At 44.9% G+C, this 13,331-nt stretch overlaps 1 protein-coding gene across 1 annotated transcript in view; it reads left to right on the forward strand.

Annotated features, from left to right (window-relative positions):
• Positions 1-6,094: 6,094 nt before the first annotated feature.
• The window catches only part of LOC310770612 (semaphorin-3D-like), a gene marked incomplete at both ends in the record, with an annotated part of 16,531 nt that continues 9,294 nt past the window's right edge, over positions 6,095-13,331 (forward strand). The window contains 2 exons of the mRNA XM_083663360.1: positions 6,095-6,101; positions 7,787-7,875. Of these exons, the coding sequence (XP_083519486.1) occupies positions 6,095-6,101; positions 7,787-7,875 (96 nt within the window). The remainder of the gene's footprint in view (positions 6,102-7,786; positions 7,876-13,331) is intronic.

A 13,331-nucleotide genomic window follows, 5' to 3' on the forward strand; every position in this document is an offset into this window, starting at 1 on the left:
GTTGTGGTTGGGGCCGGTGAAATGGAGCAGGGTGATGAGGGCTGGGCTGTGATGGTGTGTTTCCTGGGTGTCTGGGGGTCCTATAGGGGCCTGCTATGGTACTGGAGTTGGAGCTTCTATCGAGGGCGATATCCTTGAGAGTTTTGGCAAATACTCTGACTCCATCTCTGTCAAGATGCAGCCCATCGTACAGGTACCAGGTGCCGATGGTGGTGTGGTGTGCCAGGTGGACATTGGGGAGGTTGGAGCATTTCTCGGTGATCTCCATGTTAATGTCATGTATGACATGGGGTGGGGTGTCTGTACGGGGCAGGAGGGTGGAGATTACAATCCGTGACTCTGGAAATACCTTGCAGGCTTTCTCTGCAACCTTAGTGATTGCTTGAGCTGTGTCTCGGCGTAGGGACTGTAAGTCATTTGTGCCAGTGTGGACAACAATGATCTGGGGACAGCCAAGGGAGGCTCGCTGTAGTAGCTCTAGTGCATGTCCAGTATTTCTGCAACGCTTGGACACAACACGTTGGCCAGGGAAGAGGCGTCTGGGCTCCACATATTTCCCATTGGAGTCCATCAGTAGCACCACCTGTGGCTCTGGCTTGGCTGGTACAGTCGGTGAGGGTGTAGAGGAGGGGGGGTCAGCCTGACCAGCAGGGAGGGGATTTGTGTCTGGGAGAGTGGCTGTGGGCGAGGATGTTGGGTCATCTCTAGCTAAGGCTGAGGGGGCAGGGGTGCAGTTGAGAGGCTGTGTCTGTGGGCTAGGGGTGGGGGCAGAGGGCTGGTGCTGTGGGGTAGGGGTGGGGGTGGGGGGAGAGGGCTGTGTCTGTGGGCCAACATCAGGGATATGGGTTGAGGAATGGCGGGGAAGAGTGCAGGGGTTAGGTGGGCTGACGTGTGTTTGTGACTGAGGTGGGCTGACGGCTCCATACATCTCCTCTAAGTGGATTCCTCTCCAGCAGCTCTCATCTCCCCATCAACCTCACATTCACCTGCCTGAGAGATGCTCTTTGTGATCGCTTCAGCGTGTTTCACATTGTGTGACCAGAACCTTTCAACTCACCTTCTTGTTTGATGGATTGTTTCCTGTGATGTTTTTTAAAGCTGGAGTGCGTAACTTTTGTAGTTTGTCTCCCCCTTCTGGTGCTTCTGTAATGTGCACTCTAATCATGTGAGTTGGGAAAATTAGTTCCCGATCGTTTCCTTCCTTTGCTTCTTTGCTGTGACGCAAAAACTAGAAACAGCTCTCAACGTGTTGTTTGAACAACGCTCTGAGCAGTAAAATACAACACATCTTCTTTGTAGCGTCCATGTTGTTTCCACATTACAATTTAAAAGCTCATGAACAGACCGAGGATGAAGGACATTCCAACTCGGGAAATGGGACAATCCGAGCAGCATTTGTCAAAGTCTAGCCGTAGCGTAGCATAGCGTAGCGTAGCGTAGCGTAGCATAGCGTAGCGTACGCCGTCAGAGCTGTAAAAGAGTGGAGAAATAGTTTCGGATGTCACCAAAACCCCACAAAATGACTCTTTTCCCTTCAGAATTGGATACATTCAGTCCAATAACATTTGGAAGGTTTAGAAGAGCGACTGAAGTATTTATCCCAATTCAAGTTAGCAGAAGGCTAACCGGAAATTAGCACACAAACACACACAAACAAACAAACAAACAAACAATTAGCACACAAACCTGCAATATTTGATAGCCCATGCTAAGTTTTAACTGTTGAACTGTACCTTTAATGGGACTGGGGAGCCAATTCAACTCTTTCAAATGGTTTGGGCTAATGTGCGTTGTTGGACTGAGGTTAAGAATGACCCTCATTAGTTTGTTTTGAGCTTTTTGAAGCCGGTTTCCTTTGACCTGTAATGCAACTACCAACCTGACTGTAGTGCTTCAAAATAAGAAGCAGTAAGACTCCATGTACAGTCTGTGTAATACAATTATTTTATTTGGTTGCCATTTCTTTATTTTCACAAAGAAAACTGGGGGTTTTAATTCTCCTAAAATGCAAGTAACTTATCCAATAAATCAGCATTTGCATAACACTCTAATCTGTTGTAATAAGTCGTCACATGACCTCCTTTCTATAATTAGCAAGCTCTGAGAAACGAGATCAAATAGGAGAGAAGAGCAGAAATCTCAGACTGTGGTATGCAGAGGACCATAACCATAACCAGGATGACCCCTGACCTGTCCTGGAGGTCCCAAATATAAACCACAGCTGGGTTAAAACACAACCAGTAATGGGAATTCTAAAGTCCAGCACAAAATGTGTTTGAGCCTGAGCCAGCAGTACCCTGGAGCTTCGCGAGGAGCGATTGTGATCAGAAGGTCACCAGTTCAAATTCAAGGAATGGTAAGAACGCTTTGAGTGAAACCTGGAGACTGGAGACTTTCTATATCATAACCTTCCCACCCATCCCATAAATAGCCTACTCTGGTGACCTTGAGGAAAGGAACTTAACCCCAGATGAGTCCAGTGGAGCGCCAAAAGACTGTAAGGACATTACTTTTTTTTATATATTTTATTTTAGACAAAAAATCAGGGAAGCCGTTCAAACAGTATAATTTCATGACAGTGGTACAGAAACATCTGTAGTCTCAATACTCCCCTAATATTCATTTTTTTTTTTTTAAACAAGACAATCAAAGCAAAACAACAAAAACAGCAATCAACATCCTAAAAAACAAAGCAAGACAAAAAAAAAAAAGGTCCTTCCTGTCCCCCCAGCCCTAAGATCATTTCTAACTGCTTAGATTCATATTGTACAATCACATTCATACAGCAGAGATAATACAATGTATGCAACTGCTTAGATTCATATTGTACAATCACCTTCATACCGCAGAGATAATATAGTGTATACCACCAAGTCCATGTTGGTTCATAATGGAATCCCTTTTACACCACTTGATGTCATAAATCCCTGATAAACCCCGGCAAAGAAAAAAAAACAAAATCAAAAAAATCAAAGATGCACAAACATGGTTTTCTTCTCAACTGGACTGGTATGGAACAGGGTATGTCCCATGTGTTCGCCCCGAAGACCCCAAAATTAACTGTCTCCCTGCATAAGAGCGAGGAGATCGTCTGGCAGGTAATTGGTCAAAGGATTCCATATCTTGTTAAAGATCTTTAGGTCACCCTTGGCCCTAGCACAAAGTCTCTCCATTGGTAAAACCTTAAATATTTGTTGGTACCACTGGGTGACTGTGGGAGGCTTGTCCGTGATCCAGTTGAAAAGAATACACTTTTTAGCCAAGAAAACAAGCTTTTGGAAGAGCAGTAAATTAGAAGCCGTAAGTGGCATGTTCTTATCAGGCAGATTAAGCAGAAACAAACCAGGTATTTTTTCAATTCTGGTTACAAAAATCAAATTTAATTCCTTTGTCACTAATGACCAGAAGTTACAAATGGTGGGGCATTGCCACATACAATGCAGGTACGTACCAATCTCTGTTTTGCACTTATTACAAAAAGGGGATCTATCAGGATCAAATTTGTTAAGAATGTGCGGTGTTCTGTGCTGTCTATGTAAGATTTTATATTGGGTTTCCTTAAATTTATTACAGACAAATGTTTTATGACAAGCAGAAATGCACTCAGCCCAGTCATCTGTTTCATACTTAATCCCCAGATCTCTCTCCCATACTGACTGAACATGCTCAATATTATGTTTGTTCCATGAATCCAACGCTTGATAAAAATAAGAAATGAAACCTTTGGTTCCTGAAAACCCTGTTAGACATGTGTCCAGGGGACTAACCAATGTACCCTCAGAGGGTAATGAGATGTCTGTTTGTACAAAGTGGCGAACCTGCAGAAAGGCAAAAAAATGTGTGCCTGGTATACCAAACCTAGTTTTAATCTGTGTAAATGACATTAAAGTGTCTTCTGAAAATAAATCACCAACAACTCTAATCCCTTTCTTATGCCATAGATCGAATATGCTGTTGTCGATACCTGGGGGAAAGGTCTTATTACCAATTATAGGAGTCAGAGCAGATGAAAACCCCTTCCTCCCTGTATAGGTCACCATCTCTCTCCAGACCTTGATTGTGTTGTATATCACTGGGTTATATCTGATGTTGGTTGAAATCTGCTTTTTGTCACCGGTTAATAGACTAAGGAGGTTTGAGGGTGCACAACACCATTCATCCATATGGGCTTTATCCCCCTTAAAATAGCTTTGAATCCAGTCAGATATAATACGAGCATGACAGGCCCAATTATAAAACAACACATTAGGAAGTCCTAACCCCCCCCTCTCTATAGGAAGTTCCAATGTCTTCATTTTTAACCTTGGTCTTTTACCATGCCATATGAACTTTGTGAGATCTCTCTGTAGGCCCTTAACCATCTGCCTCGTGATCCATAAAGGAAGCATTTGCATTGGGTGTAGTAAACGGGGAAGAACATTCATTTTAATCAGATTGACTCTGCCAATCCATGAGATCGGGAGATCCATCCATCTAATAATATCGTTTTGAATTTTTTTTAAGACAGGGGCAAAGTTCAGCTTAAACATGTCCTTCAAGTTGGTAGAGACCGTTATCCCTAGGTAGGTCAGTCCTGTTGTGGACCATCGAAAGGGGAAATTTATAGTAGTAGGTGGTTCAGTAGTGCTCCCTAGGGGCATTGCTACTGACTTGTCAAGGTTAACTTTGTATCCTGACCCCCGTCCAAATGTTTCAATTATTGACAAAACAGCGGGTACAGATCTTTCCGTATTTGAAATAAAAAGTAAGACATCATCAGCATACAAAACTATTTTAAAGGTATTCTCCCCTATTTTAATACCCGATATGTTAGGGCTGTTTCTAATCGCCTCTGCAAGCGGTTCAATAGCCGCGGCGAATAATAAAGGTGAAAGCGGATCCCCCTGGCGGGTCGATCTACCCAGCTGAAAAGACGGAGAGCGGGTAAGGACATTACTGAACAAAGAGGATTAACTTTAACGACTGAATCTGGTTCAGGTTAAAAAGGTCATTAACTGTCTTAGACATGTTGATAACTCATACAGCAAGTCAAGTGTCTCGTCATCTCAATGACAAATGGATATTGATCCAGGTGAATGGTGCCAGATGTGGACTCAGTGGACTCAGGCTTGTTTTATTGTGCGGTCTTAGCATTTATTTTTGCCATATTGGGCTGCGTCTCAGTTCGAGAAACGGCGGCCGGCAGTCTGAGGAGCACAAACAAAAGTGAGAAGATACGATCTGAAATGAAAACTTACAGAGGTCTGATCACGCACATCGACATCATTAGCCCATCTATGGCCAGCTTGTTTGACAGATTCATCTGTAGACACACACATACATAAACACACGCGCGCGCGCACACACACACACACACACACGCACACGCACACGCACACACACACAGCATTTATATAATAGTCTCAATCTCTACACATACACACACGCATGCACACACTCCCCTCACATCCATGAGATTCCTCGGGAGCATCCTGACTCTGTGTGTGTGTGTGTGTGTGTGTGTGTGTGCGTGCGTGCGCATGCGCGCGTGTGTGTGTGTGCGCATGCATGCGTGTGTGTGTGTGCAATGTGCGTGTGTGCATGCATGCGTGTGTTTGTGTGTGTGTGTGTGTGTGTGTGTGTGCAATGTGCGTGTGTGCGTGCGCACGTGTGTGTGTGTGTGGATGCATGCGGGTGTGCATGTGTGTGTGTGTGTGTGTGTGTGTGTGTGTGTGTGTGGGTGTGTGTGTGTGTGTGTGGGTGCACATACAGTCTGGTCAGGAGAATAAAATGTCGACATTGTACGTTTCTGCAATCATGGGATGTAGAATATCAGCATTTGGAAACAAAATACATGATCAATTATAATTACCGTAAAACTTCAAATAAAAGCCCAGGCGTTTATTTACCAAAACTTATTTCCATATAATTATAATTCCATATATTATTTCCTTATATTTCTATAAGGAACTGGCGTCTATTTGGGACCGGCGTTTATTTATTTCTGCACAGAATTCTTGCTCAGCAAAGATTGGAAAGTATCAAATTGCTTATTTAAACCAGTATGATAGTACTTACAGTACATACATGAAGGTACGAACAGGCAGTGTTGAACATGCCTAGTACTGTAGAGTACGGATTGGAACAAACAAAATGAATATGGCAACAAAACTGATGTCCATCATCGTCGTCGTCGTCCTCAACTACGCTACCAGTTCATTGCTCTCCTCTTCTCCCTCTAGCTGCCAAACAGCCTTACCGTATTTAAAACAAGTAACATTAGCCTACCGCTCACATTCACTTGTTTGTGTTTCATTGAAAGAAGCAGTTTGATTATAGCAACGTTATAGTAACGTTAGCATTTAGCAGCAGCTAACCAACCGTCCAACCAACCGGGACTAGCATTTTCCCCATGTATCGTTATAGAAACCAGTCTAACACGTTGACTCCGCGGCTGAGTTTTGAATGTTTATGTTGTGTAGTCCGTAGCATCAAACAATGCAGTATGCATAGCAGTACTTGAAACATGTCGGTTATGTAGAAACAAAGTGTACAACTGGGGGGAGAAAGTAGCCTAGTACACTCTCATCTCTCTCCTCTGCCCCTCCCAAACCAGAAGTCAACACACTGCCCACGCCATTACCGTAAGTAACTGTGAATTCTGTCTGAGCGCAACACAAAAACATACCGTAATACAAAAAATACCCGGCGTCTATTTGGGACCGGCGTTTATTCACCAAAACATGTAGCCAGACCCGTTTGACGGGTTTAATACGTCAAAGTATTAAAGCTTTACGGTATAATACATTATAAATACATTGCATATCACGTTTCTAGCAGCCCGTTCGCTTCAATGTGTGTACAAATAACACGACTTTCCACGTTCAAATTGCGTGCAGTGAACATGCCAAACGTTCCAATTGAAATAAGCCGCTGACAAGTGAGGGGGTATGGGGTGGAATGGCTGATGTCCTGTTTTTAACCCCGACTCAAACCATAAGCCTAACTTAACCAAGCTGTTTTAGTTGCCTAAATATAACCAGGAAACGCAGCATTTTGTTTCAAATGGACCTTAATATTCTAACCCTGGTTTGCAGACACGTCAATTTTTTTTATTTGTGTTGGTGTGTGGATCCTGTGGGTTTGTCTCTGTTGATGCCTGCATGTCTGTGTATGTTTATGTACATACAGTATGAATGTGTGTGTTCAAGTGTGTGTTTTAAGTGGGAACACATGTACTTGCAGTAAGCGTGCATGCACGTGTGTGTGTGTGTGCGCGCGTGTGTGTGTGCGCGTGCGTGTGTGTGCGTGCGCGTGCGTGTGTGTGTGTGTGTTCAATGTAACAGCTGGTATGTGAACTAGCCATAAATTCCGTTTGAGGTTTCTCTTGCCACATGTTTGGCTTTCTGGATTCCACTGTTACCAATAGTTACCCGCTATAGAATGTGTCCTGGGTTACCATGGTAACTGCTACGCAACGTTTTCCACTCTTCTGTGCAGTACTTTATCAAATATGGACGTGATGACAGCTCCTCACAAGTGAAGCCAAAACATCTCGATCATCATTATAAGTAACCAAATACATATCATCATACGTATTATCATCATCAGGGAGCATCCTGGTATTGTGTGTGTGTGTGTGTGTGTGTGTGTGTGTGTGTGTGTGTGTGTGTGTGTGTGTGTGTGTGTGTGTGTGTGTGTGTGTGTGTGTGTGTGTGCGTGCGTGCGTGCGCGTGTGCGTGCACATGTGTTTGTATTGACATCAGTAAATGCATTGACTGTGTTGTTGTCTTCTGTCCCCCGTCAGATGATGGGAAGGTGGTGAAGGCGGTGTCGGTCATCAAAGACAACTGGGACACGGAGGAGATGATTCTGGAGGAGCTGACTGTCTTCCAGGTGAGATGCAGCTGCCAATCAACTTCTTTCAAGTGGAAGTTTTACCATCAGAGTCAGAGTCACCAGAGGACAATAAAGAAAGAGGAATTTGTCTTGAAGGCATTGGTGCACAAAGAAATGGATGATGTCATGTAGTTACACAGAGACAACACCATGACTACACGTTAAATTCAGTATAGAGGCCATACAGGCACAATTGGCAGTGTCTGTAGCGTGATCCTCCCGTGCACTACTGTACGTCCTGCGCTGAAACTTCTCACTGTCAGGTGAAAAGAGGCGGCTGGCGACTGCACATGTATCAGAGGAAGCGTGTCCAACTCTCCCCAGATTGGCAGAGGAGGTGGTGCAACGGCCGGGGGGACTTGGCCATGGATTCCACGAAGCGATAATTTTTTAATTGCTTTCAGAGACTCGTTAACAGTCAATTTAAAGTTAACGAGAAACCGAGACTTAACATCTGGAAACCTCTCTTCAGTCTTCTCACTCCACCCATCATTCTGGGAACCTCTCTTCAGTCTACTCACTCCACCCGTCAGTCTGAAGAACCTTGAAGGTCCTGCTACACTGCCAGGCACACTGTCAGCCACACAGGACTTTTATGGGTAAAAACACACAGCTTGAGTAGGAGCGCTTGTTTTTCTGTCTCGCAGTGCCCATCTGTTGGCCCTGTACCATGTGATGGACTGTGTGAGGCTTATGGTTATACTTTCCAATGGAACATATTTGACTGGAATAACTCTGCTGAGCAGAAAAACAGATAGCAGGGCACATATTTCCCAAGGTCCTCTAAATAAGGTAATGGAGAGGAGCAGAGGAGCGGAGAGGAGAGGAGGAGAGGAGGAGAGGAGAGGAGAGGAGAGGAGAGGGGAGAAGAAGAGCAGGGGAGAGGAGAGCAGAGGAGAGGAGAGGAGAGGAGAGGGGAGAAGAAGAGCAGGGGAGAGGAGAGCAGAGGAGAGGAGGAGAGGAGAGGGGAGGAGAGGAGGAGAGGAGAGGAGAGGAGAGGAGAGGAGAGGAGAGGGGAGAAGAAGAGCAGGGGAGAGGAGAGCAGAGGAGAGGAGAGGAGAGGAGAGGAGGAGAGGAGAGGAGAGGAGAGGGGAGGAGAGGGGAGGAGAGGGGAGGAGAGGAGAGGAGAGGAGGAGAGGAGAGGAGAGGAGAGGGGAGGGGAGGGGAGGAGAGGAGAGGAGAGGAGAGGAGAGGAGAGGAGAGGGGAGGAGAGGGGAGGAGAGGGGAGGAGAGGAGAGGAGAGGAGAGGAGGAGAGGAGAGGAGAGGAGAGGAGAGGGGAGGGGAGGAGAGGAGAGGAGGAGAGGAGAGGAGAGGAGAGGAGAGAGGAGAGGAGAGGAGAGGAGAGGAGAGGAGAGAGAAAGAGGAAATGGAGCTAATGGAACGCAGGACGGAGAGAGCAAACTCAGTCGCCAAAATAAAACTTTGGCATTTGACGTGTCTGCAGTCAGGGATAAATACACAAATTTGATATAAAACATCTGGAAAAAACATGAATGTGACATTTTACATTTCTGCAAAGCTACAATCTCAATGTCAATTTGAAAAAAAACGGAGATTCATTTTTTTTAAACCTCGTCGTCTCACCAACGTTTAACACAAATAAAACAACTTTAGCAACTTTGGTTCTGTTTAGTCAAGTAAAACAACGTGGTGAAGGTTAGGAGTAGGATTATGGTTTGGGTCAGGCATGCATATCAAAATGTTAAATGTGATTTATGATTCAAATGTAGACTCGGCTGGGAATTGAACACTGCCCTCCGCTGTGAAAGGCATGTGTTTACACCCCTCCATCCACCCCGAACACCGCAATACCCTTACTGGCCACCGCACGCTTTCAGTAGCAGCCTCTCGATGACGTGTGTAACGTTAATATTCACATATCTAGAAATGTCGTATGCCACTTATATTGGTTCAGCAATGTTCATATTCTACGCATCATGTATCTGTATCTGTGACGTCTCCCAGGCTGGAGAGGGAGGGGAGGAAGAAAGACAGGAAAAGGAGGAAAGCCACAAATGAACAGGATATCAGCTGTACATTGTGTGTTTATTGACATGGAGTTTTGAAGCAGGGAACTAAGCCATTTCCAGCAGCCTGTCACAACAATGACAACAACATGGGGACAGCAGCTGGCCAGGACCCATACACTGTATATATATAGCTGCTGCAACTGTTTGGCCTTGTACTGAACAACCAACACTGTATATATATAGCCTGCTGCAACTGAACAACCAGCACACTCTCACTCGCAGAGTGAGAGTGAGAGGGGTACTCACACTGAGTGAGTACCCCTCTTTGGTCATTTTTCAATGTGCAGGGTTACGTAGTCCAATAGACCTCTATAGAACTCCCACAACGTGCATTTTTCAATGTGCAGGGTAGTCCAATAGACCTCTATAGAACTCCCACAATGTGTCAGAGTAGTCCAATTGAGTTCTATAGAACTCCAACAAACGTTGCAGGGTAGTCCAATAGACTTCTATAGATCTCCCACAACATGCAGGGTAGTCTAATAGAGTTCTATAGAACTCCCACAACGTGCAGGGTAGTCTAATAGAGTTCTATAGAACTCCCCACAACGTGCAGGGTAGTCTAATAGACTTCTATAGAGCTCCCACAATGTGCAGGGTAGTCTAATATACTTCTATAGAACTCCCACAATGTGCAGGGTAGTCCCAATAGACTTATATAGAACTCCCACAAACGTGCAGGGTAGTTCAATAGACTTCTATAGATCTCCCACAATGTGCAGGGTAGTCCAATAGACTTCTATAGAACTCTCACAATGTGCAGGGTAGTTCAATAGACTTCTATAGATCTCCCACAATGTGCAGGGTAGTTCAATAGACTTCTATAGATCTCTCACAATGTGCAGGGTAGTTCAATAGACTTCTATAGATCTCCCACAATGTGCAGGGTAGTAGTCTAATATACTTCTATAGAACTCCCACAACGTGCAGGGTAGTCCAATAGACTTCTATAGAACTCCCACAATTGTGCAGGGTAGTCCAAGTAGACTTCTGGGTCTAGAACTCCCACAACGTGCAGGGTAGTCCAATAGACTTCTATAGAACTCCCACAAACGTGCAGGGGTAGTCCAATAGACTCCTATAGAACTCCCACAATGTGTCAGGGTAGTCCAATAGACTTCTATAGAACTCCCACAACGTGCAGGGTAGTCCAATAGACTTCTATAGAACTCCCCACAATGTGCAGGGTAGTCCAATAGACTTCTATAGAACTCCCACAACATGCAGGGTAGTCCAATAGATCTTCTATAGAACTCCCACAACGTGCATTTTTCAATGTGCAGGGTAGTCCAATAGACCTCTATAGAACTCCCACAATGTGCAGAGTAGTCCAATTGAGTTCTATAGAACTCCAACAACGTGCAGGGTAGTCCAATAGACTTCTATAGATCTCCCACAACATGCAGGGTAGTCTAATAGAGTTCTATAGAACTCCCACAACGTGCAGGGTAGTCTAATAGAGTTCTATATAACTCCCACAACGTGCAGGGTAGTCCAATAGACTTCTATAGAACTCCCACAACGTGCAGGGTAGTCCAATAGACTTCTATAGAACTCCCACAACGTGCAGGGTAGTCTAATAGACTTCTATAGAGCTCCCACAATGTGCAGGGTAGTCTAATATACTTCTATAGAACTCCCACAATGTGCAGGGTAGTCCAATAGACTTCTATAGAACTCCCACAACGTGCAGGGTAGTCCAATAGACTTCTATAGAACTCCCACAACGTGCAGGGTAGTCCAATAGACTTCTATAGAACTCCCACAACGTGCAGGGTAGTCCAATAGACTTCTATAGAACTCCCACAACGTGCAGGGTAGTCCAATAGACTTCTATAGAACTCCCACAACGTGCAGGGTAGTCCAATAGACTTCTATAGAACTCCCACAACGTGCAGGGTAGTCCAATAGACTTCTATAGAACTCCCACAACGTGCAGGGTAGTCTAATAGACTTCTATAGAGCTCCCACAATGTGCAGGGTAGTCTAATATACTTCTATAGAACTCCCACAATGTGCAGGGTAGTCCAATAGACTTATATAGATCTCTCACAATGTGCAGGGTAGTTCAATAGACTTCTATAGATCTCCCACAACGTGCAGGGTAGTCTAATATACTTCTATAGAACTCCCACAACGTGCAGGGTAGTCCAATAGACTTCTATAGAACTCCCACAATGTGCAGGGTAGTCCAATAGACTTCTATAGAACTCCCACAACGTGCAGGGTAGTCCAATAGACTTCTATAGAACTCCCACAACATGCAGGGTAGTCCAATAGACTCCTATAGAACTCCCACAACGTGCAGGGTAGTCCAATAGACTTCTATAGAACTCCCACAACGTGCAGGGTAGTCCAATAGACTTCTATAGAACTCCCACCAACGTGCAGGGTAGTCCAATAGACTTCTATAGAACTCCCACAACGTGCAGGGTAGTCCAATAGACTTCTATAGAACTCCCACAACGTGCAGGGTAGTCCAATAGACTTCTATATAACTCCCACAACGTGCAGGGTAGTCCAATAGACTTCTATAGAACTCCCACAATGTGCAGGGTAGTCCAATAGACTTCTATAGAACTCCCACAACGTGCAGGGTAGTCCAATAGACTTCTATAGAACTCCCCCAACGTGCAGGGTAGTCCAATAGACTTCTATAGAACTCCCACAACGTGCAGGATAGTCCAATAGACTTCTATAGAACTCCCACAACGTGCAGGATAGTCCAATAGACTTCTATAGAACTCCCACAACGTGCAGGATAGTCCAATAGACTTCTATAGAACTCCCACAATGTGCAGGGTAGTCCAATAGACTTCTATAGAACTCCCACAACGTGCAGGATAGTCCAATAGACTTCTATAGAACTCCCACAACGTGCAGGATAGTCCAATAGACTTCTATAGAACTCCCACAATGTGCAGGGTAGTCCAATAGACTTCTATAGAACTCCCACAACGTGCAGGGTAGTCCAATAGACTTCTATAGAACTCCCACAACGTGCAGGGTAGTCCAATAGACTTCTATAGAACTCCCACAACGTGCAGGGTAGTCCAATAGACTTCTATAGAACTCCCACAATGTGCAGGATAGTCCAATAGACTTCTATAGAACTCCCACCACAACGTGCAGGATAGTCCAATAGACTTCTATAGAACTCCCACAACGTGCAGGATAGTCCAATAGACTTCTATAGAACTCCCACAATGTGCAGGATAGTCCAATAGACTTCTATAGAACTCCCACAATGTGCAGGGTAGTCCAATCCACGCGAGAAATCCATCTCGCAATACTGCCACATATATGCGTTTACCTCGTCTCCACCAGTGGTGCGGACCAATCAGCATCCGAGGAAGGAGGAGGGGTGGTCCTAAAGTGGTTGGTTAGCCCGTGATAGACGGTGATAGACAGGCGCTGGGCGT

This window comes from Poromitra crassiceps (assembly GCF_964638095.1).
Source record: "Poromitra crassiceps genome assembly, contig: HAP1_SCAFFOLD_135, whole genome shotgun sequence".
NCBI lineage: Eukaryota > Metazoa > Chordata > Actinopteri > Beryciformes > Melamphaidae > Poromitra > Poromitra crassiceps.